Below are 27007 nucleotides of genomic sequence, written 5' to 3' on the forward strand. Positions count from 1 at the left end.
TGTTTTCTGCAACCTTCCCCAACAGTGGCATCATGAGCTAGGTCTATGCGTAGTTCTTCTTGCGCGAGTAGAACACAATTAGTTGTGGGCGTAGATTTGTCAACTTTCTTGCCGTTACTAGTATTTTCTTGCTTCAGCGGTATTGTGGGATGAAGCGGCCCGGACCAACCTTACACGTACGCTTACGTGAGACCGGTTCCACCGACTAACATGCACTAGTTGCATAAGGTGGCTGGCGGGTGTCTGTCTCTCCCACTTTAGTTGGAGCGGATTCGATGAACAGGGTCCTTATGAAGGGTAAATAGAAGTTGACAAATCACGTTGTGGCTTTAACGTAGGTAAGAAGACGTTCTTGCTAGAACCCTAATTCAGCCACGTAAAACTTGCAACAACAATTAGAGGACGTCTAACTTGTTTTTGCAGCAAGTGGTTTGTGATATGATATGGCCAAAGTTGTGATGAATGATGAATGATCTATATGTGATGTATGAGATGTTCATGCTATTGTAATAGGAATCACGACTTGCATGTCGATGAGTATGACAACCGGCAGGAGCCATAGGAGTTGTCTTTATTCTTTTATATGACCTGCGTGTCATCGAGAATCGCCATGTAAATTACTTTACTTTATTGCTAAACGCGTTAGCCATAGTAGTAGAAGTAATAGTTGGCGAGCAACTTCATGGAGACACAATGATGGAGATCATGATGATGGAGATCATGGTGTCAAGCCGGTGACAAGATGATCATGGAGCCCCAAGATGGAGATCAAAGGAGCTATGTGATATTGGCCATATCATGTCACGTTAATTATTTGATTACATGTGATGTTTATCATGTTTTGCATCTTGTTTACTTAATACGACGGTAGTAAATAAGATGATCCCTCATAACAATTTCAAGAAGTGTTCTCCCCTAACTGTGCACCGTTCCTAAAGTTCATCGTTTCTAAGCACGCCGTGATGATCGGGTGTGATGGATCCTTACGTTCACATACAACGGGTGTTGACGAGCCTAGCATGTATAGACATGGCCTTGGAACACATGCAAAACACTTAGGGTTAACTTGACGAGCCTAGCATGTACAGACATGGCCTCGGAACACAGAAGACCGAAAGGTCGAGCATGAGTCGTATAGAAGATACGATCAACATGAAGATGTTCACCGACGTTGACTAGTCTGTCTCATGTGATGATCGGACACGGCCTAGTCAACTCGGATCATGTAATACTTAGATGACTAGAGGGATGTCTAATCTAAGTGGGAGTTCATTAATAATTTGATTAGATGAACTTAATTATCATGAACTTAGTCTAAAATCTTTGCAATATGTCTTGTAGATCAAATGGCCAACGTAGTCCTCAACTTCAACGCGTTCCTAGAGAAAACCAAGCTGAAAGACGATGGCAGCAACTATACGGACTGGGTCCGGAACCTGAGGATCATCCTCATAGCTGCCAAGAAAGATTATGTCCTACAAGCACCGCTAGGTGATCCACCCGTCCCACAGAACCAAGACGTTATGAACGCTTGGCAGACACGTGTTGACGACTACTCCCTCGTTCAGTGCGGCATGCTTTACAGCTTAGAGCCGGGGCTCCAAAAGCGTTTTGAGAGACATGGAGCATATGAGATGTTCGAAGAGCTGAAAATGGTTTTTCAAGCTCATGCCCGGATCGAGAGATATGAGGTCTCCGACAAGTTCTTTAGCTGTAAGATGGAGGAAAATAGTTCTGTCAGTGAGCACATACTCACTATGTCTGGGTTGCATAACCGCTTGTCTCAGCTGGGAGTTAATCTCCCGGATTATGCGGTCATTGACAGAATCCTCCAGTCGCTTCCACCAAGCTACAAGAGCTTTGTGATGAACTTCAACATGCAGGGGATGCAAAAGACCATTCCTGAGTTGTTCTCAATGCTGAAGTCAGCGGAGGTAGAAGTCAAGAAGGAACATCAAGTGTTGATGGTCAATAAAACCACTAAGTTTAAGAAAGGCAAGGGTAAAAGGAACTTCAAGAAGGACGGCAAGGAGGTTGCCGCGCCCGGCAAGCAAGCTGTTGGGAAGAAGCCAAAGAATGGACCCAAGCCCGAGACTGAGTGCTTTTATTGCAAGGGAAGCGGTCACTGGAAGCGGAATTGCCCTAAATACTTAGCAGACAAGAAGGCCGGCAAAACAAAAGGTATATTTGATATACATGTAATTGATGTGTACCTTACCAGTACTCGTAGTGACTCCTGGGTATTTGATACCGGTGCCGTTGCTCATATTTGTAACTCACAGCAGGAGCTGCGGAATAAACGGAGACTGGCAAAGGACGAGGTGACGATGCGCGTCGGGAATGGTTCCAAGGTTGATGTGATCGCCGTCGGCACGCTACCTCTGCATTTACCTATGGGATTAGTTTTAAACCTCAATAACTGTTATTTAGTGCCAGCTTTGAGCATGAACATTGTATCGAGATCTCGTTTAATTCGAGATGGCTACTCATTTAAATCTGAGAATAATGGTTGTTCCATTTATATGAGAGATATGTTTTATGGTCATGCTCCTATGGTGAATGGTTTATTCTTAATGAATCTCGGGCGTATTACTACGCATGTTCATAATGTGAGTACCAAAAGATGTAAGGTTGATAATGATAGTCCCACATACTTGTGGCACTGCCGCCTTGGTCACATAGGTGTCAAACGCATGAAGAAGCTCCATGCAGATGGACTTTTAGAGTCTCTTGATTATGAATCATTTGACACGTGCGAACCATGCCTCATGGGTAAAATGACCAAGACTCCGTTCTCAGGAACAATGGAGCGAGCAACCAACTTATTGGAAATCATACATACTGATGTGTGCGGTCCAATGAGTGTTGAGGCTCGCGGTGGCTATCGTTATGTTCTCACCCTCACTGATGACTTGAGTAGATATGGGTATGTCTACTTAATGAAACACAAGTCTGAAACCTTTGAAAATTTCAAGGAATTTCAGAGTGAGGTTGAAAATCAACATGACAGGAAAATCAAGTTTCTACGATCAGATCGTGGAGGAGAATACTTGAGTCACGAATTTGGTGCACACTTAAGAAAATGTGGAATAGTTTCACAACTCACGCCGCCTGGAACACCTCAGCGTAACGGTGTGTCCGAACATCGTAATCGCACTCTATTGGATATGGTGCGGTCTATGATGTCTCTTACTGATTTACCGCTATCTTTTTGGGGCTATGCTTTAGAGACTGCCGCATTCACTTTAAATAGGGCTCCATCGAAATCCATTGAGACGACACCGTATGAATTATGGTTTGGAAAGAAACCTAAGCTGTCGTTTCTGAAAGTTTGGGGATGCGATGCTTATGTCAAGAAACTTCAACCTGAAAAGCTCGAACCCAAGTCGGAAAAATGCGTCTTCATAGGATACCCAAAAGAAACTATTGGGTACACCTTCTACCTCAGATCCGAAGGCAAGATCTTTGTTGCCAAGAATGGGTCCTTTCTAGAGAAAGAGTTTCTCTCGAAAGAAGTAAGTGGGAGGAAAGTAGAGCTTGATGAAGTATTACCTCTTGAACCGGGAAATGGCGCAACTCAAGAAAATGTTCCTGAGGTGCCTGCACCGACTAGAGAGGAAGTTAATGATAATGATCAAGATACTTCTGATCAAGCTCCTACTGAAATTCGAAGGTCCACAAGGACACGTTCCGCACCAGAGTGGTACGGCAACCCTGTCTTGGAAATCATGTTGTTAGACAACGGTGAACCTTCGAACTATGAAGAAGCGATGGCGGGCCCGGATTCCGACAAATGGCTAGAAGCCATGAAATCCGAGATAGGATCCATGTATGAAAATGAAGTATGGACTTTGACTGACTTGCCCGTTGAACGGCGAGCCATAGAAAATAAATGGATCTTTAAGAAGAAGACAGACGCGGATGGTAATGTGACCATCTATAAAGCTCGGCTTGTCGCTAAGGGTTATCGACAAGTTCAAGGGGTTGACTACGATGAGACTTTCTCACCGGTAGCGAAGCTGAAGTCCGTCCGAATCATGTTAGCAATTGCCGCATTTTATGATTATGAAATTTGGCAAATGGACGTCAAAACGGCATTCCTTAATGGTTTCCTTAAGGAAGAATTGTATATGATGCAGCCGTAAGGTTTTGTCGATCCTAAGAATGCTGACAAGGTGTGCAAGCTCCAACGCTCGATTTATGGGCTGGTGCAAGCATCTCGGAGTTGGAACATTCGCTTTGATGAGATGATCAAAGCGTTTGAGTTTACACAGACTTATGGAGAAGCCTGTGTTTACAAGAAAGTGAGTGGGAGCTCTGTAGCATTTCTCATATTATATGTAGATGACATACTTTTGATGGGAAATGATATAGAACTCTTGGACAGCATCAAGGCCTACTTGAATAAGAGTTTTTCAATGAAGGACCTTGGAGAAGCTGCTTATATATTAGGCATCAAAATCTATAGAGATAGATCGAGACGCCTCATAGGTCTTTCACAAAGCACATACCTTGATAAGATATTGAAGAAGTTCAATATGGATCAATCCAAGAAGGGGTTCTTGCCTGTGTTACAAGGTGTGAAATTGAGCTCAGCTCAATGTCCGACCACGGCAGAAGATATAGAAGAGATGAGCTTCATCCCCTATGCATCAGCCATAGGTTCTGTTATGTATGCCATGCTGTGTACCAGACCTGATGTAAACCTTGCCGTAAGTTTGGTAGGAAGGTACCAAAGTAATCCCGGCAAGGAACACTGGACAGCGGTCAAGAATATCCTAAAGTACCTGAAAAGGACTAAGGAAATGTTTCTCGTTTATGGAGGTGACGAAGAGCTCGTCGTAAAGGGTTACGTCGACGCTAGCTTCGACACAGATCTGGATGACTCTAAGTCACAAACCGGATACGTGTATATTTTGAATGGTGGGGCAGTAAGCTGGTGCAGTTGCAAGCAAAGCATCGTGGCGGGATCTACATGTGAAGCGGAGTACATGGCAGCCTCGGAGGCAGCACATGAAGCAATATGGGTGAAGGAGTTCATCACCGACCTAGGAGTCATACCCAATGCGTCGGGGCCGATCAAGCTCTTCTGTGACAACACTGGAGCTATTGCTCTTGCCAAGGAGCCCAGGTTTCACAAGAAGACAAGGCACATCAAGCATCGCTTCAACTCCATTCGTGAAAATGTTCAAGATGGAGACATAGAGATTTGTAAAGTACATACGGACCTGAATGTAGCAGATCCGTTGACTAAACCTCTCCCTAGGGCAAAACATGATCAACACCAGAATTCCATGGGTGTTCGATTCATCACAATGTAACTAGATTATTGACTCTAGTGCAAGTGGGAGACTGTTGGAAATATGCCCTAGAGGCAATAATAAAAGCATTATTATTATATTTCCTTGTTCATGATAATTGTCTTTATTCATGCTATAATTGTGTTATCCGGAAATCGTAATACATGTGTGAATAACAGACACCAACATGTCCCTAGTGAGCCTCTAGTTGACTAGCTCGTTGATCAACAGATAGTCATGGTTTCCTGACTATGGACATTGGATGTCATTGATAACGAGATCACATCATTAGGAGAATGATGTGATGGACAAGACCCAATCCTAAACATAGCACAAGATCGTATAGTTCGTTTGCTAGAGTTTTCCAATGTAAAAGTATCTTTTCCTTAGACCATGAGATCGTGTAACTCCCGGATACCGTAGGAGTGCTTTGGGTATACCAAACGTCACAACGTAACTGGGTGACTATAAAGGTAGACTACGGGTATCTCCGAAAGTGTCTGTTGGGTTGACATGGATCAAGACTGGGATTTGTCACTCCGTATGACGGAGAGGTATCACTGGGCCCACTCGGTAATGCATCATCATAATGAGCTCAAAGTGACCAAGTGTCTGGTCACGGGATCATGCATTACGGTACGAGTAAAGTGACTTGCCGGTAACGAGATTGAACGAGGTATTGGGATACCGACGATCGAATCTCAGGCAAGTAACATATCGATTGACAAAGGGAATTGCATACGGGATTGATTGAATCCTTGACATCGTGGTTCATCCGATGAGATCATCGTGGAGCATGTGGGAGCCAACATGGGTATCCAGATCCCGCTGTTGGTTATTGACCGGAGAGTCGTCTCGGTCATGTCTGCTTGTCTCCCGAACCCGTAGGGTCTACACACTTAAGGTTCGGTGACGCTAGGGTTGTGAAGATATGTATATGCAGTAACCCGAATGTTGTTCGGAGTCCCGGATGAGATCCCGGACGTCACGAGGAGTTCCGGAATGGTCCGGAGGTAAAGAATTATATATGGGAAGTGCTGTTTCGGCCATCGGGACAAGTTTCGGGGTCACCGGTATTGTACCGGGACCACCGGAAGGGTCCCGGGGGTCCACCGGGTGGGGCCACCTATCACGGAGGGCCCCATGGGCTGAAGTGGGAGGGAACCCAGCCCATAGTGGGCTGGGGCGCCACCCCCCAAGGGCCCATGCGGCTAGGGTTGAGGGGAAACCCTAGAGGGGCGCCCCTTGCTTGGGGGGCAAGCCCCCCACCCTAGCCCCCCCCCTAGTAGATTCATCTACTAGGGCCGGCGCCCCCCCCCATGGCACCCCTATATATAGTGGGGGAGAGGAGGGACTTCATACCCAGCCCCTGGCGCCTCCCTCTCTCCCCGTTACGTCTCTCTTCCTCGTAGTATAGGCGAAGCCCTGCTACTGTGACGCCCTGCATCCACCACCACGCCGTCGTGCTGCTGGATCTTCCTCAACCTCTCCTTCTCCCTTGCTGGATCAAGAAGGAGGAGACGTCTCCCGTCCCGTACGTGTGTTGAACGCGGAGGTGCCGTCCGTTCGGCGCTTGGTCATCGGTGATTTGGATCACGTCGTGTTCGACTACATCGTCACCGTTCTTTTGAACGCTTCCGTGCGCGATCTACAAAGGTATGTAGATGCATCCAATGACTCGTTGCTAGATGAACTCCTAGATGATCTTGGTGAAACGAGTAGGAAAATTTTTGTTTTCTGCAACGTTCCCCAACACTCATGCCATGCACATTACAAGTGTTGTTATTGTTGTGTAGTTTCCCACACTTATATTCTGTCTATGCTGCTTTGTCTTAAATATATATGATTCGAACTGTATCTATCTTGATTTGGCAACATAAACTAGAATGATATAGACCATACAGTGACCATACTACATAGATATATGTTTGTTTCATGTTGTTATCCTGTCCACCTTACTACTGAACTGGTTTACCAAAATGAGTTTCATATACTACATTGTAAACCTGAGATGTGTTTGTTTGTTTCTTTTTTAGAACGCGGATAACATATTGGAGAAGAGTACCCTGTTATGCAATGGTAAAGGAAGTAATGCAGATAAGGTTCAAGATAGTGAGACATCCCTGTTGGTCTCTAAGAAAGATGATAAAAACTATATTGAAGACACTGAGACAATCCCAAAGTCCTGTCTTGATGCAGTGTTCGAGTTACTGGCTACCACTGCTGGCACCAGCTCTTCAAACTCATTACTTGAATCAGTTCGGCTTCTTGAGTCTCAACTTCAAGTTAAAAGACATCGATCAGATGTTATGCGACAGGAAGCCGAAGGACTGAGGAAGTCCCTGCAGAATTCAGATGCATACTTTCTTGTGCAACAACAAGCGCTGGAGGACTTAAGCGCCAAACAAGAGAAACTTAATAAGCTTGCTAAGCATCTTGCCAGCATTATGGGTACCCAGGATATTGTTTCTTGAGCTCTTCTGAAGTGGTTTCAGTTCTGGACTTGTTTTGCTGCGGCGTTTATATGCTGCTGTGTTCCCTATATTTGCACTGGTGGCGAACTTTGATGCCCAGTGGATGTAACATGTGTAATAGCCGTGATAGCCTAGTGTAAGTTGCTTGCTTATTTATTTCCTTGTTGTCTTGTTTATTTGTTTGCTTGTAGTCGGTGCAGTTCTTTTTCTGCGGTTTGCTAGTGGCTGCAATAACCTATTTTTTAAAACTAGGCCACAATAACCATGGGCTAATATTTACTGTAGTGACGCTAAGCCTCCTACGGGCCGTAGAAACAGTGGGCCTTCTACGAGCCGTAGAAACAATGGGCCTTCTACGGGCCGTATCATCAATGGGCCTTCTACGGGTCGTATCATCAATGGGCCTTATACGGGCCGTATGATCGATTAGCCAAACATGGGCCAAACAGACCGCATTCTGGCCATAAACGGGCTAGAGTTGGAATCGTCCGTTCATGGGACGACCATAACGGGCCATCGTTAATAGGTCGTATTTGATGACGCTATGAAAACGGCCCAACGTATTAACGGACCACAAATGGGCCGACTGTAACCACGGGCTGAATTTGGCCCACAAGCAGAAAATGACAGTAACGGGTCGTAAGTAAACGAATGCTGGAAATGAGCCCAAGAATAAATGGGCTCTGAGAAGACCGAAAGATAACATGGGCTGGAGAGGGCCCAACGGAATAACGGGCCATTAATGGGTATAAAGTGATACACTGTTCATTACGGGCCAGTTTCACCACGGGCCGTTAATGGGTGTAAAGTGATACACTGTTCATTACGGGCCAGTTTCAGCACGGGCCGCTAATGGGCCAAGAGTTACAAAGGGCCTCATATGGGCCGAAAGACGTCATGGGCTATACATGGGCCAGAAGTGAAAACGGGCTGGAATCATATTGGACGGCCTAGATGATGCTACTGGGCCTAATTCGGATAGGGCGTGACGGGCCTTGGGTTAGCGGGCTGTAAATGGGCTATATGCGAACAGGTCGTTAACAGGCTTTCCATGGGCCGGCCCACCAGCTTTTGACCAAGTCAAATGGGCCGGCCTTTTCACAGGAATGGGCCACTGTTGGGCCGTGCCACGTGTCGACGTATCATAGGCGCCTTCTGTCCAGTGAGTGGATGACATCTGTCCCAACAATGAGCCGCAACGTGTTTCCTCTAGCCAATGATGATTTTACACGTGGAAAATCCCCATTGGTCGGGGCTGTTAACGGGTTATCTGATCCAAAACCCGACCCGATAGCTTAATGGCGTTCCGTTACAGTGGATGCCACGTGTCGGTCACCCTTGATGAAAGCACTTCTGTGACGCGCGATTTATCATCATGGAAGTGGACACTTCCGTGATGATAATTTTGGTAATGTCATGGAACACTTCTACGACAACACAGGTATGACTATCTTGATTCTGTCATAAATTTATCATGGATGTACATGCATGACAAAAAACGCGACCTACTATGACAAACACGTATCATCACGGAAGTGTATATTTTTTGTAGTGTCAGGTGCTTGCTCTAACATGGCAGTGTGATATCTGGTTGCATGTCGCATATGGTGCCTAGCTTGTATTGCTCCTAATTTGTTAAATCGCATCTCCTTAGCTTAAGCATTATACATGTAAATATGACACGCCTTCCTGTTTTTGGTACATACTACATCTGCCTATCACACCATGTTCTTACATCAAACTACTATTCTTTTGTATCCCGCATCTATCGCTTATGATGAGACAATTATGCCCGTGGGTTAGTATGAGACGTGCTACTCTTATAAAGAGTGCAGTTTCATCCTCTCCACATGATTCTCAAGAAACAGCAAGCCTAAATGAAGATACTAAACATAGCTCTGTACTTGAAGACCGCACTTCCCCTACACCACCATCGCAGGTTCTTGCTCTAACTTCGTAGTGTGATATGTGGTTGCATGTTGCATACGGTGTCTAGCTTGTAATGCTTCTAATTAGGGTAAATTGCATCTGCTTAGTTTACACATTATACCTGTGAATATGACATGCCTTCCTATTTTTGGTACACACTACATCTATGTGTTAACCATGTTCTTACATGAAACTACCTCTCTTCTGTATCCTGCATCAATCACTTACGATGAGACACCTTTTAATTTGGTCAAATACATTTGTTAGGCCACCCTTTTAATTTGTCAGAGTGATATTGGTTTCATCTTTCATATGGTTTCTAGCTTGCATTGCTTCTAACTAGTTCAAACACCTTGTGCTTAGTTTACACTTTATACATCATACATGTCAATATGTCATGCCGTCCTGTTTTTCATACATATTCCATCCTCCTATCATGTGGCTGCCTTACATAAAGTAGTGTTCATCAGTATCATGCATCAATGAGTTTTGAAGAGCAAATTTTATTCCTTTTTCTTGTGGGTTTGACTTGACAAGGCAAAATCAAAAAAGAGGAAAGAAAAGAGTAAGGAAGGCGACGATGGTGGTCCTCTGCAGCAATGTAAATGAAGCATCTATACGGATTCTCCTTGTACTTCTAGTGCATTACAAGTTCCAAGTCTCCGCTGCCCTACTCCACCATCCAAGGTGCTTGCTCTAACTTGGCAGTGTGATATCTGGTTGCATGTCGCATATGGTGTCTAGCTTGTATTGCTCCTAATTAGTGTAAACTGCATCTGCTTAGCTTACACGTGATACGTGTGAATATGACACGCTTTCTTGTTTTTGGTACATACTATATCTGTCTATCACACCATGTTCTTACATGAAACTACTCTTCGTGTGTATCCTGCATCAGTCACATATGATGGGACACCTTTAAGTTGGCAATGTGATATTGGTTTGCGTCTTCAATATAATTTCTAGCATGTAGTGCTTCTAGTTTGATGAACGCCACCTATGACAAGATAGTTTTAACTTGGCAGAGTAATATTGATTACACCTTCCATATGGTGTCTAGCTTGCAGTGCTTCTAATTTGTTGAAGTGCCTTCTTCTTAGTTACCACATCATAGGTGTGAATATGTCAAGCCGTCCAGTTTTTCTTACATATTCCATCCTCGTATCATGACTTTGCCTTTCATCAAAGTAGTGTTCGTCAGTATCATGCATGAATGAGTTCTGAAGAGCAAATTTTATTCCTTTTTCTTGTCAGTTTGACCTCACAATGCAAAATCAATAAAGCGGAAGGAAATTGGTAAGACACTGGATGATGGTGGTCCTTCCGAGCAACTAAAATAGAGGGTCTCTACAGATTCTACTCTGCCATCCTCCCAACAAGATTCACAAGACAACACAAGGCTAGACAATCAACGTAGTTGTGTAGATGATGAGCGCATCTCCCCTACTCCACCATCATAGGTGCTTGCTCTAACTTGGCACTATTATATGTGGTCGCATGTTGCGTATGATGTCTAGCTTGTATTGCTTCTAACTTTGTTGAATTACATATGCTTACTTTACACATAATGGTTGTGAATATGACATGTGTTCCTGTTTCTAGAACATAGTATATCTGATCACACCATGTTCTTACATCAGACTACTGTTCTTGCATATCCCGCATCAGTCACTTATGATCGCCACTATGATATTGGTTGTGTCTTGCATATGATTTCTAGCATGTATTGCTTCTAATTTGTTGAAAGACCAGACAGTTTGAACTTGGCAGAGTGATATTGGTTGCACCTTTCATATGGTGTCTAGCTTGCAGTGCTTCTAATTTATTGAAATGCCTTCTGCTTAGTTACCACATCATAGGTGTGAATATGTCACGCCGTCCTGTTTTTCGTACATATTCCATCCTCGTATCATGTGTTTGCCTTTCATCTGAGTAGTGTTCGTCAGTATCATGCATGAATGAGTTCCAAAGAGCGAATTTTATTCCTTTTTCTTATCGGTTTGACTTCACAATGCAAGATCAATACAAATGAAGAAAATTAGTCCGGCAGTGGATGATGGTGGCCCTTCGGAGCAACTCAAACAAAGGTCTCTACAGATTCTACTCCGCATCCTCCCAACAAGATTCGCAAGGCAACACAAGGCTAGATAGTCAATGTAGCTGTGTAGATGATGAGCACGTCTCCCCTACTCCACCATCACAGGTGCTTGCTCTAACTTGGCACTATTATATGTGGTTGCATGTTGCGTATGATGTCTAGCTTGTATTGCTTCTAACTTTGTTGAATTGCATCTGCTTACTTTACACATAATGCATGTGAATATGACACATGTTCCTGTTTCTAGAACATACGTGTGGATGATGAGCACATCTCCCCTACTCCACCATCACAGGTAATTGCTCTAACTTGGAACTGTTATATGTTGTTGCGTGTTCCGTATGATGTCTAGTTTGTATTGCTTCCGATTTTTTTGAATTGCATCTGCGTAGCTTACAACTTATACCTGCAACGATCACTTACCCATAAGACACATTTAACTTAGGAGTGTGATATAGGTTGCATCTTGCATTGTCTTATAGCTTTTACTGCTTCTAATTTCTTGAAATGGCACTTATGACGAGACACTTTTTACCTGATAGAGTTATATTGGTTGCATGTTCATATGGTACAACAAAACAGACTTTAAGTAACAAAATCATGTAACAGATTAAAAAATGTGTGACAAGGGAAATTACTGTAACACAACATTTTGTGTCGACCGACAGGCAGTAACACATACTATATAAGGCCTCAAAATGTGTTACCGGGATATTGTAATAGTAACATACAATTATGTGTTGGTTGAGTGTGTTACATAGATCTTGACGTGGTAACATATGAATATGTGTTACCGAAATGTGTTACGTAGTTCAACAATGGTAGTAACATATAATCATGGTTAATACATAGTGTTACAAGCTCTATTATAGTGGGACTAGAAAAACAAAAATCAACTGCATGCATAGATCACAAATACCTTGACACATAGGGCTCATGTGTCAACATGATAATACGTTCTTGTTTTGGTAAATAGTGTTTCATTCTTTAGTAATATGGTATGAAAAACAATACAGTTTGGTTGGTAAATACTAAACTATTTTCGCTATGGCTGCAGTAAATATCATATTAACCATATTTTCACGCAAATTTTAGGATAACTCAACGACCATAAATGTGAAATGCACACTTATGATCGTATGAAACTAAGTATTTGACGTGAATAGTCACAAAGGAGTGGAAGGCCAACGTCGAATGAGAGCTTAAATTTGAAGATAGTTTTAAGAATCGGACCGGCAGTTCAACCGGAGAAAAGGGAACCAAGGCCTCGTCCAGGTTTTTAAGGTGCGCTGGTCTTTTAACAAAAAAACTAGTGAATTGTCATAAAAAATCATGTGAAACTAGGAATCGGAGCATTGACCATGAGCCGCCGCATGCCCAACGACCCAATACCAACTGGGCTTGCAATTTGTTATCAGGAAGCAGCAAACTAGAAAGAGTCACACGATTTTTTTAAAGAGTGACGACGAGACCCACCAAACACCTCAGCGATGGCATCTGGCCGTGCAAGGCCTTGCTCTCCTCGTGGTGTCACGTGTGATCGTGCCAGAGGACATCACCAGGTCGAGAGAAGGTTGCCTAAAAAACAGATTTGATAGAAGGGATCGAAGGGGAGAGGAGAGCATCAGATCAGGGGGAGCCACCTGTTCAGAGAAGGAAGGGAATGTCAAGCGCCCTCCACCAGACAAGGCACAGCCATGCTGTATGGTGATCTGCGTGAGGCCCCGCTACCCTTCTGCCATCAATTCTGCTATAGTGCATCCCCAAGGCTACTTGGCTACTCCCTCCATTACAAAATAGATGATTCAACTTTGTACTAATGTTAGTACAAAGTTGAGTCATCTATTTTGGAACGGAGGGGGTACTATTTTTCTCGGGCACTTCAACCTCTGCTACTCAATCTGCTGCTTTTCTTTGAGCGTCTCTGTTGTAGTGCGTCCCCATGGCTCCTCTGCTACTGGCCATTGCATTAACAGTTCAGATGCATGCATTTTTGTCATGCTCATGGTGACCATCAAAAACTTGATCAAACTAAGAAGGAATAAAAAAACTACCACTCACGGCGTTAAGGATTAACATAAATATTTCTTTTAGGTATCAACTGCAGGCAATTGAACCAACATTCACTCAACAGGCAAATGGTACATCAGAGTACTAACAAAAAACCCAGTCAAAACAAAATCAAGAGGCATAATACCAGCTCAGGACTATACTAGGGGTCTAGCTATATCTGCAGATCACCTTGCATATCATCAATAGTTAGGCACCCGATCAGAGCGGCAAGATGGCTAGCAACCAGCTGCAAGTGTAAGCAACAGGCAAAACAGCTAGCACCTAGCTGCAAGTGCAAGCAACAGAAGTAACACGTGCAATGGCTGGTTCACAACAACAAAGGAAATATTGAATCAGGTTTTGACAGCAAACAAGCATCCCACATAAATCAAAACGCCAATTTCAAACAGACATAAACTAAGTTTACAAGATGGTAAATCTAACATAATACTTCTTCGACAAAAGTGTATCTATTTCCAATGACAATTTGTCATACATGAAGCTTAACTTTAGTAACAATTTTCTGAATTTTTCCAAGCTTCATGTTTGAAGTGCAAAAACTATGCAAACATATAAAAGCCCGCTAAAAGAACACATTGCTTCATCCATCAGTTTAGAACAATCCTTGTAATCTTCACTTGCAAAATTTCCTGAAAAAGAAGATTTACTGAAGCGCACGAGAAAAAGTTCATAACAAATCAAAAGGAATCAAGTTAAAATCAATGCATATAGGGATACTTAGGCCTTGTACAATGCAGGTGCTTAGGCGGATGCTTCAACCAAAAAAACGGGTTGTTTTTCAAGATCGCTGAGCACAGGTGCATAAGAGGAGGGACGGAAGCAAAGTCTTGCTTCTGGTGCTAGCCGGTGCTTGACCTTTAGTAAAACCGCAATAATGCTAAACATACAAAGAGTTACACGCAATTACACGCTGACTAGGATTTTTTTCATCTACTAACCAATCATAAACTTGCCCCCCCCCCCTGATTTTCAGGGGGGTGGGCCGTCTCCCCACCTATTGACCAATCAAATTAACCCTCTTTGTAAAACCTTGTTACTCGTTTGTACGTGTAGCATTACTCGTAAAACCGTAGTAAGCCTTGCTCTGCGTTAATTAAAGTAGTTTAAGCACCTGTAGGAAGCACTCACCATTGCGGGGCAAAAATATTTTAAGATGCCATGCTACTCTCGCTCTTTGAGATTACTTCAGGACAATAAGGATGAAGTACTAACAATTATCACAATCCACAATGGCAGCATCAACGGAAAATAGGACGAGAAACTGAAAAGCAATAAAGAAAAAAATGGGTTTATATGTTGAGTGGAAGACCTCATTCCTTCGAATTTTCTGAAGGGTGTAAGCTCAGCCAACAATCTGCAAGAACATAAAATGGTTATTAATGTCCTGCAAACTCAGCTTTGACTTTAGCTAAAACTACAGTGTATATATAATCATGAAAATGTTGCTCGAACAGAGAAATACCTTTATATGATGTATCATCACTGTTCTTCATCGATCAAAGCATTATCATTAGCACCGACAATTGTTCCCTCAATATCGGATCTTACCCAATGTTGATATTTCCTTTTCTTTTTAAACATATCTGTGAGGTGAGAAACATGGAATGGCTCAGCTTCTACGTCTCGTGTGCATTCATCAGTTCCAGTGTCACATCTATCTCTAGGTAGTTTATTCTACATCACCACTGACCAACCTGGGTTCAGTTCGTCTTCTAGGTAAAACACTTGATCGGCTCCTATTCCAAACCTCATGTTCCGGGAATTTGATGCGATGTGTTTATACTTGGAATCAATGGCCTTCCAAGCCTCTGAATCAGCTAAATGATGCAATGCTCCAACCTTTGTGCGTTCTTGGTCATGCCATCTTAAAGCTGTAGCTGTATCTTTGTGCATGAAAAGCCTCTTAAGCCTTGGCTTAATTGGAAAGTACCATAACACCTTCCTTGGGATTGCCTTCCTTCTTTCCTTCTTATAGTCAAAGTAGTTTTATATGGTATGTTCTTCCACCTTGAAGTTCCACACACTGAACAAAAATCATCACTCGCTTTCTCTTTTCGATAAAGCTGGCAGTTATTTTCACAAGAATGAATTCTCACATAACTAAGCCCAAGCTTTCCAACGATCTTCTTCGCGTCAGAAAATGTACTAGGTAAGTTCTTACCATTAGAATTGCTTTCTGCAGAACTGCTACCAGATCATTTAAAGATTTATTGCTCCACTTGTTAGTGGCTTTTATGTGGAAGAGAATAACAACAAGAGAAAGTATGGATAGTTCACAGCCTGGCCATAAAGGTTGATCTGCATCTCTCAAAAGGTCATAGAAAGCTTGGGATTCAGGGTATGGTCCTGGTTTAGATGGATTTTGGGTTTCAGGTTCTATCATTGGAGGTCCACAGAAAACATCTTCCACTAACTGTCGCATATTAGATTTTGTTCCTTCAAACTGTGATCGTGACCTTTTGTTACTTCTCATGTGTGTTGGAGTTTCACCTTGTTTGTTAGCAGAGATGAATGATGTTGTTTCCCCATGGCAACCCCAAACAGTATATCCAAGTGATCATACACGTCCTCCCGCTTCCGTAACGATCCATTGACACATATGACGCATGGGCAAAGGATCTTGGCATCAGAACTTTTCCCGATGTATGCAAAGTCAAGAAAACCAGCTACACCAGCCAAGTATTCCTCACTTGGTCTAGGAGAAAGCAATAGCTCCTTTATAGATTATAAATCCATCGATACACTATAACAAAAAGAAATGTAGTTACTGCACTGAGTGACAAGGACAAAAGTAACATAAACATGTCTTCCTATAATTCCTTAAACAGACTTGGTCTTTATTGCAACAACAGAAGATAGATGGGTCGGATGGTCTAGCAGTAGTAGTTTACTTCTACAAGGGTCCTATTTAGAACTTAAAAGAGAAGCACATCAGCAAGCCATGAAGCTGCCACTCTCAAACCTGTTCTGGCTCCAGTTACAAGGGTCTCAAGACGTTGGAGAAGCCGGTTCAATGTCCAGTTTCTAAAGCCATATTACTAATAAACACTCCAATCAATAGATAAACAAATTGTAATAAAATACTACAAAGTAACCAGCAACTACAAGTATACTAGCAATTAGCAAGCACAGTATCCAGATATATGCAACTAGCAAAGAGCAGCTCCAATCGGACAATCAAGACAATGTGAACAGCAGCAGCATTTATCATATACACTAATAATCTCTAGTTCCTTTCCCTAATATCTCTAATTCTAGTAGTTCACAAACTTCACAAGTTGACATATGACATAAAGATGCTTCTGTAGAATAGTAGAATAGGTAAATAGAGAGAAGAAGAGAGAGTTCATATTACCAGCGTCCTGGTCAGGACTAGAGGGAGGCGACCGCCGGTCGTCCTGTCTGGAGTGTGGAGAGGAGGGAGGCAACCGGAGGGACGGCTGGAGTAGCTGGATGCTGGAGACCAGGCGGTGGCGATGGCGTCCCCTGGACGGCTGGGGTTGCTGGACCAGCACGCAGTAGCGCTGGCGCGTTCGTACGGGGAGGCCCCAGCCCGCCGGTCCTGGGCTCCTGGTGGAGCGGGGTGGCGTCGCCGCACCGGGGAAGGGCGGCGGCGGAAGGGACAGTTGCGCCCAATGTTGGAAGCGGTGGCGGTGGCGGCGGCGGAAGGGGGATAGTTGATGGATTTCCACCGATTCGGGACAAACCCCTACCTTATTCACATGAAAAAAATATGCGGCCACTTAAAATGATGAGCTTTTCTGAAGACATCGGTTGAACGGCTTTTACAAAAACACCTGGTTCAACCGTCTTTTTTTTCTCGATTGCGTGGATGGTCGATGGAGCTAACCAACTACCAAGATCATCCATTCTGATTTTTTCTAGTCCAACCGCCGGTTCGGGTCCTTAAAAAAACTATTATTCAATGTAATGATGGGATGGTTGACTGATGTAAAGTCCATCGATTAACGTCCTAGCCAGAATTACAATGTTATTCTTTAATCAATATCGAGATCACATATTCCCTTTTACTGGTGTATCTACAAGTACAGTCGGTTTTATAAACCATGAGTTTAGCAGGTATCCTCTCCTTTATTCTCTGTCTCTATGAAGGTGAAAGGAACGAGGAGACTAGATTGATGTGACAACCTCTCGGATATGTCCTTACAACACATTCGACGGTCAGTTGTAGCTGACACATATCGTCGTCGCCACTTTGTAGCACCACCGCATGCAGTACCATTATCGACCAAAAGTCGTCAGCCTCACTGGTCACAACATGCTCCTTGTCCAGTTGTAACTGCCTAGCATTATCGGTCGTAACTTTCTCCCACATAGACATATAGCTTCCATGGGGCAGTCGTGTGGGATGACGCGATTTTGATCGAGACAACCAATCAAGAGTGAGACCAGTGGGTCGAATTGCATGATTTTTCTTCAAAGAACCATTGAGGTTACAGGTGTAATTTTCCGATACGACTGTAAATATGCTCGGTTTTTTAAACTATGCATGCAGTTGGTATCCCCTTCCTTATTCTCTATCGCCATGGAGGTGGAAGGAAGGAGGAGACTAGATTGATGTGCCAGCCTCTCGGATATGTCGTTACAACACCATCGGCGGTAGGTCACAACTGACACATATCGTCATCACCATTTTTATAGTACCACCCCATGCGCTCTCAGCATCGATCAAAAGTCATCGGCCTCGTTGGTCACAACATGCTCCCGAGCTTCGTCGTGTGGGATGACGCGGTCTTGGTCGACACGACCGATCAAGAATGAGATCGGTCGATCGAATTACAATGTTTTTTCTTTAAAGAACCATCGAGGTCGCAGGTTTCCTTTTCCGGTAGGACTGCAAGTACTCTCGGTTTTTTGAACCGTGCGTGCAGCTGGTATCCCCTCCCTTATTCTCTATCGCCATGGAGGTGGAAGGAAGGAGGACACTATATTGATATTCCAGCCTCTTGGATATGTCATTACAACACCGTCGGCGGTAGGTCGCAACTGACGCATATCGTCATCGCCACTTTTGTAGTACCACCCCATGCGCTCTCAGCACCGACTAGGAGTCATCGGCCTCGCTGATCACAACATGCTCCCAGGCTGGTCGTAGCTTCTAGCATTGTCGGTCGTCGCTTTCCCCCACACTGGTCGTCGCTTCCATTGGCAGTCGTGTGGGAATGACACAATCTTGGTTGAGGCGACTGATCATGAGTGATATAGGTCGATCGAGTTACAATGTTTTTCTTTAACCAACCATTGAGGTCGCAAGTTTCCTTTTTCTGGTACGACTGAAAGTACGGTTGATTTTTTGAACCGTGGGAGTAGTTGAGATACCTCGTCATAAGCTCCATCACCATGGAGGTGGAACAAAGGAGGAGACTAGATTGATGTGTCAGCCTCTAAGATATATCATTACAACACCGTCGACGGTCGGTCGCAGCTAACGCATATCATCATTGTTGTTGTTCATAACAACACCATCACGGTCATCGTCTAAGGTCGGTTGCAGCTTCAAGCTCGATATTTTTTTATATCAACTAGTTAGTAGAGAGAAAACATATTATAGGTTATTTAGCACATGTTACGTAAATCAATTTTATAAAGCCATCACTATTTAGATATATTTAATTTCCCTTTCAATCAATAATAAAAAAACTATTTTTTCATGCCAAAAACACTTTTTGGAAAATTTCCATGCCAAACAAATTAATATATGTAACAATGTCCCGGTTCTTCCAAAACAATTTTCCTCCAGTTCTCCTCGATAAAAAATATATATATAGAAATTTCCCTCCAGTCATCAACCATGCCGCTTACTTTTCCCTCCTCTCCAATTACTTTGGCGCTTACTTTTCCCTCCAATTAGCTAGAAAACGCTAGATAAATTGGGTCTCAAATCAGCCCAGTCGCCCACCGTTCGGCGGCTACCTCGCCGCACTCCAACGCCCAGGACGCCGCCCCTTCAGCGGCCAGCGCGGCCGCCACCTGCACCCCCCCCCCCCCCCCCCTCCCACCCCCACCTCAACTCCCGTACGATCTGCCGTTTCCTCGATCTGCCTCGGCGCCGCTTCATCGATCTGCCTCGGTGCCGTTTGGATCGTTGCGGCGACGGCTTCGTCGGTCTTCAGCTCCGGCACCTGCATCCCGAAGGAGTGCGATCTCGTGGCTGGTATGGATCTGAACGCCGACCCCTTTCCTGATCTGACTGCTACGAATCACTGTACCGATGCCAATCGCTCGCCCCCCTCAACAATTCGTATCAGAGTGTGTACTGTAGATGCCTAATGGCCGCAGCTAATTGCATAATTAGCCCATACGTAGACAAATAATTAAACAATCACTGATGTACAGAAGCCCATAAACCATGTACGGTTGTGTCTGACTATAGTTTTGCGATGTGCCAATGCCTAATCCACCAATCAGGTCGATCCATTGATATATGTGCGTGTTATACAATTCTGCTAGATCGATCCATCGACTATTGTTTAAAATCGATCAGACTTCTTGAGAAATATGACAGAGCTTAAACTTCAAGCTTTTTAGAGTTGTCATTTTTTTCTATGCCAATTATTTCTCCCTGTACCAATATAACAGACCAATTGCTTCAACTTCAAGCTGCAACATTCTTGTGGAGAATTATCATTTTTTTCTGTACCAATTATTTCTCCCTGTACCGATGCAAGATTTTTAGAGTTCCCTTGATTGAAGGATTACTTTTCTTAATCTCAAACTGAGATGGATGATGCTTGGCTGGCTCTATCCATTGACTATTGTTTAAATTTGATCAGATTTCTTGAGAAATATGACAGACCATAAACTTCAAGCTTTTTAGAGTTGTCATTTTTTCTGTACCAATTATTTCTCCCTCTACCGATGCAAGCTTTTTAGAGTTCCCTTGATTGAAGGATTGCTTTTCTTAATCTCAAACTGAGATGGATGATGCTTGGTTGGCTCATTCGGTTCCTTCGTCATTTTGGGATGGCACATGAGGCAACATGCTGCTGCTCTCCTATCACTTAGTGCTTAACAGAATCTTGGCCGTCGGTCGAATAATGCCCAGTTTGCATAATCTGTACACTTTTCAACTTAAACCTGTCCTGAATCCATACGTCGACAATGTTATATCCAAGTGTGGGTGTGGCTGGACCCATGGTCTTGTACCTCCTCTCTCTGGTTTGAGTTATGATAAGCTGATAGCGCATTGACATGCTACTGTACTTCTCTACCCTCTCGATTCACATGTTTCTTTTGGTAGGTTTCATCGGTTCTGGGAACCAAATTGCCGAGGGGACTTCCACAACTTGTATTGCTTGATTTCCCTATCCGAGACTACAATCTTGTCCTAGGTGGATTCTCCTTTCGCCTTCCCTCATTTATCTGCTACAACTCATGTCTATTGGAAAATTAAATTGTCCCTGTTATGTCATTAGTTAATTTGTCTTTACTTGTAATGGTTTAATTGATATTTATATATATCTAGGATGGCGACGGACATGTTGACCATATACCTGCACTATGAAGTTACAAATCAGGAAGCCAAAATGTTACAAAGATCCATGATGAGGCGTGATGTCTTGTATTATGACTTAATCTTGATGATCGAGGAAGTTGGCTTTCAGGCAATTGACTTTCTGTACTATGCGAAAAAACCCTGTCTAGGCAGCTCATACTTAGTTCACATTTATGATCAAGGTCTTGTGTTGAAAATGTTGTCCGACCCTGAGATTGTGAAAGCTGTCCATCTGTATGTGTCTAAGGAGAAGGTTGACGATCATATTGCTCCGCCTAGTAAGCAAATTCATATTGCTCCATCTAACCATCCGAATGAGAGTGTTCTCTTACAACACGGTGGTGTCTCTGCTGAAGGGGCAGGGCAACTTACTATGGGAATGCCGCAAAGTATCCCTCTTGAACCATGCTTATTACATATCTGTATCTACTGTTGTAATTATTGGAATAAAAGATGTATGGTCGTTCTGCAGGACCATGATGTCAACCAATTACAAATTCAACAGAATTCATCATCATCACAAGACCATGTTATTGATTCTGTGCCAGAGGTAATTTTTGTGTGCTTTTGAGTTTTGAAGTTGTAGCTTTCTGTAGCGTCAAGGTATGAATATCATTCCATCTAATATTATTGTATCCTGGTAGGTGAGGGAAACCAGGGATCTTACAGGTGAATCTGTTTCAAGAACGAACCAGCAGGGGACTAGAACTGAACACCCACACCCAGCTCGCTCAAAAAGAAAGCGTACTTCTTCCATCAAGGTAAAGATTCACCAAGGAGCATGGTTTACTGCACCCAAATTCCCAACCCAAACCACATTATCATGTCTGCTTGAAAAATGGATTTTGTTACAATTTTTGCTCAATCTACTGTATGCAAGTATAGGATAAATTTAACCAAGCATGAGCAAGCGAGGTGATCTTGGGCATTAGACTTCATTGCCGGGTCCAGTTTATTTAGTTTTCTAGGGCACCTTACTGGGCTGACATTAAAAATATCTCATATTGTTCATGCAAATTATATTATCATGTCGTTGTGCTAATATTGATCATAATATAAGCTGCTTCCAAAGTAGTTTTAAAGACTTCAACATATCCCAACAAGCGGAATGTTGCGTATGGTACTATTCGGAGTACTAATCCAAGAACTAAGGTTGGTGGTATTGAGTTAGGTGCTGAATTTGCCCTTGTGCGCATAGATCAACCTATTCTTGATAATGAGGAGCTGGCAAGGGAAGTTTCTAATTGCAAGACAATTGGTGAGGCTTTCAATTCAGGATACTTAATTGCCTGGCCTTCAGCTTTTGTAAGTTAAAATCATCTCTTCCACATTTTGAAATCATATTTGTGTACATTTAATCACACATATCTAATGTGCAATTTTCTTTTATAGATTCGAGAGAAGGATAGTTGAATTGCAGCTGAATTCTTGGATCAAGAAGCAAATAAAATTGGAAGATTTTAGCTACCAATAGTTGTAGTTTACATTGATAGATTTATAAATGTAATATCATCAACATGATATTTTTCTTCATCGAATTGATGCAAATGTAATATTCTCCATAGTTGTGTTTTCTATGCTCAAAATGATATGACTGATATCTTTATTGTAATGCATATGTATCATACACTTGTATATTCATAATAAATATCTTCATATGAGTTTCTATATGTGTTGTGCTTCAGTTTCAATATCATTTTGATGCTGCCAAGCATAATAATAAAATGATTTAACTATTTACGCAATTGCATCGATTTTATTAAATAAATTTATATTCCACAAAATGGGTATTGAATTTTGTGGTTACTAATAAAAAAACAAATACATTAATTATGTTACATATTGATATAGCAGTGTTACTAATGGTGTTACTATAGCTACAAAATTTGTTACTAGACTAGTTGACTACTATAGTTATGCTATTACAATATTTGGATATTATGTTACTAGTTGTGTTCCGGTGCTAAAGAAATGTGTTACCTGTTGTGTTACTATAGTTACAAAAACATGTTACCACCGATGTTCTACGTCTATGAAAATATGTTATCGGTGTTACTATAATTACAAATATGTGTTACCAGGATGTTCGGTAACACATAACACACATGTTACTGTAATAACTGTAACACAATTTTTAACATATGGTAACAATTATTATGTGTGACAAATTAAGACCACCTAGTAACACGGCCTAATGGAACACATTTCAAACTGTGTTACTACATGGCCTAGTAACACACTTTTGGGCCTGTAGTAACACAAGACGGTATTACGAAAGGTCTGTCCTCTTGTTGCCTAGCTTCATTTCTTCTAATTTTGTTGAAATGCCTTCTGCTTACTGTTTTTCATACATATTTCATCATCCTATCGTACGTCTGAATATGCAATGCTGTCTTTTTTGTATATATTCTGTCATTCTATCCCGTGCTTGCCTTACATCAAAGTAGTGTTCATCTGTATCATGCATCAACCAATTATGCAGAGCTAATTTTATTCATCTTTTTTTGGTTTTGACTTCATAAGGCAATTTTAGAAAAAAGGAAGGAAAAGAGTAAGTTAGGGGATGTTGGTGGTCCTCCAGACTGACGCAAATACAGACTATCTAGATTTGCCACTTCTATTGCTAATGAAGTTGAAGCCCCAAGTCTACATGATGAGTTCATCTCCCGTACTCCACCATTGCAGGTGCTTCCTCTAAGTTGATTGTGTGATAATTGGTTTCATGTTGCATATGTTGTCTAGCTTGCATTTCTTCTATTTTGATTAAATTGCACCTGCTGAGTATATATGTTATACATGTGCATATGACATGCATTTCTGTGTCTAGAATACACTTCATCTATCAATCATATCACGTTCTTACATCAAAGTACTGCTGTTGTGTATCCCGCATCAGTCACTCATGATTAGATGCTTTTAGCATGGCAGTTTGATAGTGGTTGCATCTTGCATTGATTTCTACATGGTACTGCTTCTAATATTTCGAAATGCCACTTATGACAAGACACTTTTAACTTGGCAGAGTGATATTGGTTGCATCTTTCATATGGTGTCTAGCTTGCATTACTTCTATTTTTTTAAAAATCCTTCTGCTTAGTTTACACATTGTAGCTATGAATATGTCACACCGTCCTATTTTTCTTACATATTCCATCCTCATACGGTTGTCTTACATCAAAGTATAGCTTGTCTGTATCATGCATCAATGAGTTCTGAAGAGCGATTTTATTCTTTTGTGTTGTGGGTACGACTTGACATGGAAAAGTCAAAAAAGAGCAAGAAAAAGAATATAGTAGTGTCGGGGATACACCCCGCGGCGTAACCCGACCGGAAGTATAACACGGCCGGACTTGGCGCTTCATCATATCTCGCCCGAGGACTGGCGATTCATGAGTTTGTCAGTTCACTACTCTGACGATTTACGAGCCTGGCGACTCAGGAATGACCCCGACGACGGGTCAGATAAAGGACTATTCCCAAGGCCCAGAAGTCCGGTTCATGTTATGGGGGGGGGGGGGGGGGTTAAGAGGAAAGCATAAGGAGTATTCCCTTACAAAGGAAGCAAGACTAGGACTCCACCTGTAATAGAGTAATCCTAATCCAACTAGGACTAGTCATGTAAACCGCCCCTTCAACATATATAAGGAGGGGCAGGGCTCCCCAAAGAGAGGAGGCAAGGAAGAGAAAATAATCTCTAGGTCTAGACACAACTAAGGAGGAGAGCCGGTTTATGCAGCGACTCCCTCATGAGCATAATGAGACCTAGCCACAAACAACATGTAGGGCTATTCCAGATGATGGTTCCCGGGGCCCAAAGCTGTCTAAATCCTTGTCTTGTGTGATGATCCGCTTTGCGTCTTCCGTCTCGATCAACCCCTCTCGAGCTACCACATAGATGCGTTGGCCTCACGACTAAATCCTCACACTAGGATATCTGCCATGACAAATCCACGACAGTTGGCGCCCCATCGTGGGGCTCACGCACGGTGGTGATGAGTTCTTGGAGGAAGCTCTTCAGGGATTGAGAAGCTCGCGATCAGTCGGACGAAGAAGAGCCCGCACGGAACAATCGCATGGGGCAGCCCAGTATGGGACAACCTTGGACAAAGCCGACGAATTCATCGTCTTTGTGATCAGAATTATGGTTAATTTCGGAGCTCGCATTATAAGCTTAGGGTTGCATCTATTGAGCCGTCTCGAAAATTACCAAAGACTGACGGGTTAGATCGCCACGGCCTAAAACAGTCAACGGGTTGTTCTGTGACGTGAATCACACAGGTGAAATCTGCAGAAGCTAGCATCAACGGATTCTACTATCCGAGTTAACAAGTCTGAAGCAACCAAACCAAGTCGACATCATCAAGAGAAAGACCAAAAACTGGTATGGATACATGCAAGGAAAGTCACGTGCGCGGCTGACGACAGTTTTTGGGAAGGGATGAGGTCAGAGCTCTGTTTCCGTTTCCGTCTCTAAGTCGCCGCCGCACTCCACCTCGCTTGAGTCTCCACCGCAGCTGAGTGGCCGTCGGTGCCGCCGCCAAACCACCTCCGCCTCTGTTTCAAGTAACCATCGCTGCGCCAGAGCCAATGGCCCCCCCTGCACAACTTGCCTTCGCAGCATCCGAGCTGTCGTGGCCTGCCTGAGCCCTCGCCGAGCCACCTATTTAAAACGACTATCAATATACGGCCACGTTAAGTCGCCGTCGCTCCTTGCTGGGTCACCGGAGCCCCTCTGCCACTTGTGAGCCGCCACCACAGACTCGACTCAGCTCCAAGTCACCTCCGCCTTGGTCCTCCCGCTCCAACTCCGAGCCACCTCAACGAGCCGCTGCCGGGTTGTCCATCTACCGCGGCCGCTCCCCACGCTGGTTTCCCGTACTGCCCCGCGCGGCTCTAGCTCACGCCCGGTCTTCTCCGATTCCGAGCTCACTGCTCCGAGTCACCTATAGCCTGAGCCGCGGGTCGCCCCGCTTGTACTATGCCATGTCGCCTCGCCAGCGGCGGTCTGCACTGCGCTGAGCCGCCTCGCCGGCGCTCCAGCATCTCCGATGTGGCCGGCTTGCAGGCCGCTGCCTTTTCCTCGTTGAACCTCCATGGACGTTTCCTGCCTTGGCCGGTTTGGCGCGATCGTGATATCCAATCCGCCATACTGCGTCATTCGCCGGCGAGTCCGCATTACCAGGTTGTCCTGTATCTCTCTTGTGCGCGTGTGGCTCCGCTCCGGTTCTACTGCGCTCAGTTTTGCCTCTATTACAGGTTGTCGTGGCCCTGAGCCGCCGTTTCCGAGCTCGGCATTGACTCCATGACTGTGGCTCCGCCTCGTCTCACGCCATTTCCCAGCTGCTTCCAGTACTACTTAAACTAGTCCCATCGCGGCCACGCACGTGCGTGCTTGGGCCGCCCATTGCTCAACTCTGCTCCGCATGAGCCGGCCTCGGTCATCCCCGCCTACTGTCGTGGGCCATCCAACTCCGAGCCGCCAAGTCACCTCCGCAGAGTCACCAGGACCCTTTGCTGTCTCCGCCCGTCTACTGACTCGCCGCCGGCGCCTGCCTCAAACCGCAGCATCGGGTCGCTGACCGCCAAGTCATCTTGCCTTCTGTTACCGCTTTGCCGC

At 43.7% G+C, this 27007-nt stretch overlaps 1 protein-coding gene and 1 pseudogene across 4 annotated transcripts; one reads left to right on the forward strand and one right to left on the reverse strand.

Moving 5' to 3' along the window:
• Positions 1–13843: 13843 nt before the first annotated feature.
• LOC125508961 (uncharacterized) lies at positions 13844–16610 on the reverse strand (annotated as a pseudogene). The gene is made up of 4 exons (XR_015604632.1): positions 15569–16610; positions 15337–15457; positions 15184–15228; positions 13844–14503 (listed from the first exon to the last, which is right to left on the reverse strand). The product of XR_015604632.1 is annotated as an uncharacterized LOC125508961 (transcript).
• Positions 16611–19745: 3135 nt separating this feature from the next.
• On the forward strand, positions 19746–23060 carry LOC125508962 (uncharacterized). 3 transcript variants are annotated; one of them, XR_015604633.1, is made up of 6 exons: positions 19747–20049; positions 21136–21226; positions 21361–21940; positions 22035–22151; positions 22562–22695; positions 22783–23060. XR_015604633.1 is itself a non-coding variant. In XM_087526023.1 (6 exons), exons 3-5 carry the CDS (start codon positions 21362–21364, stop codon positions 22673–22675), a joined length of 783 nt encoding a protein of 260 aa, XP_087382149.1. In that variant the 5' UTR covers positions 19751–20049; positions 21136–21226; position 21361; the 3' UTR covers positions 22676–22695; positions 22783–23060. The 3 variants fall into 3 exon arrangements, 2 of the variants coding, with proteins under 2 accessions (XP_087382148.1, XP_087382149.1); XM_087526023.1 differs by having other exon boundaries at positions 19751–20049; positions 22589–22695; XM_087526022.1 differs by lacking the exon at positions 22783–23060 and having other exon boundaries at positions 19746–20049; positions 22035–22660.
• The last annotated feature ends 3947 nt before the right edge of the window (positions 23061–27007 follow it).

Source organism: Triticum urartu, chromosome 5A (assembly GCF_056163025.1).
Source record: "Triticum urartu cultivar PI428250 chromosome 5A, HENAU_Tu73, whole genome shotgun sequence".
NCBI classification, from domain to species: Eukaryota; Viridiplantae; Streptophyta; class Magnoliopsida; order Poales; family Poaceae; genus Triticum; species Triticum urartu.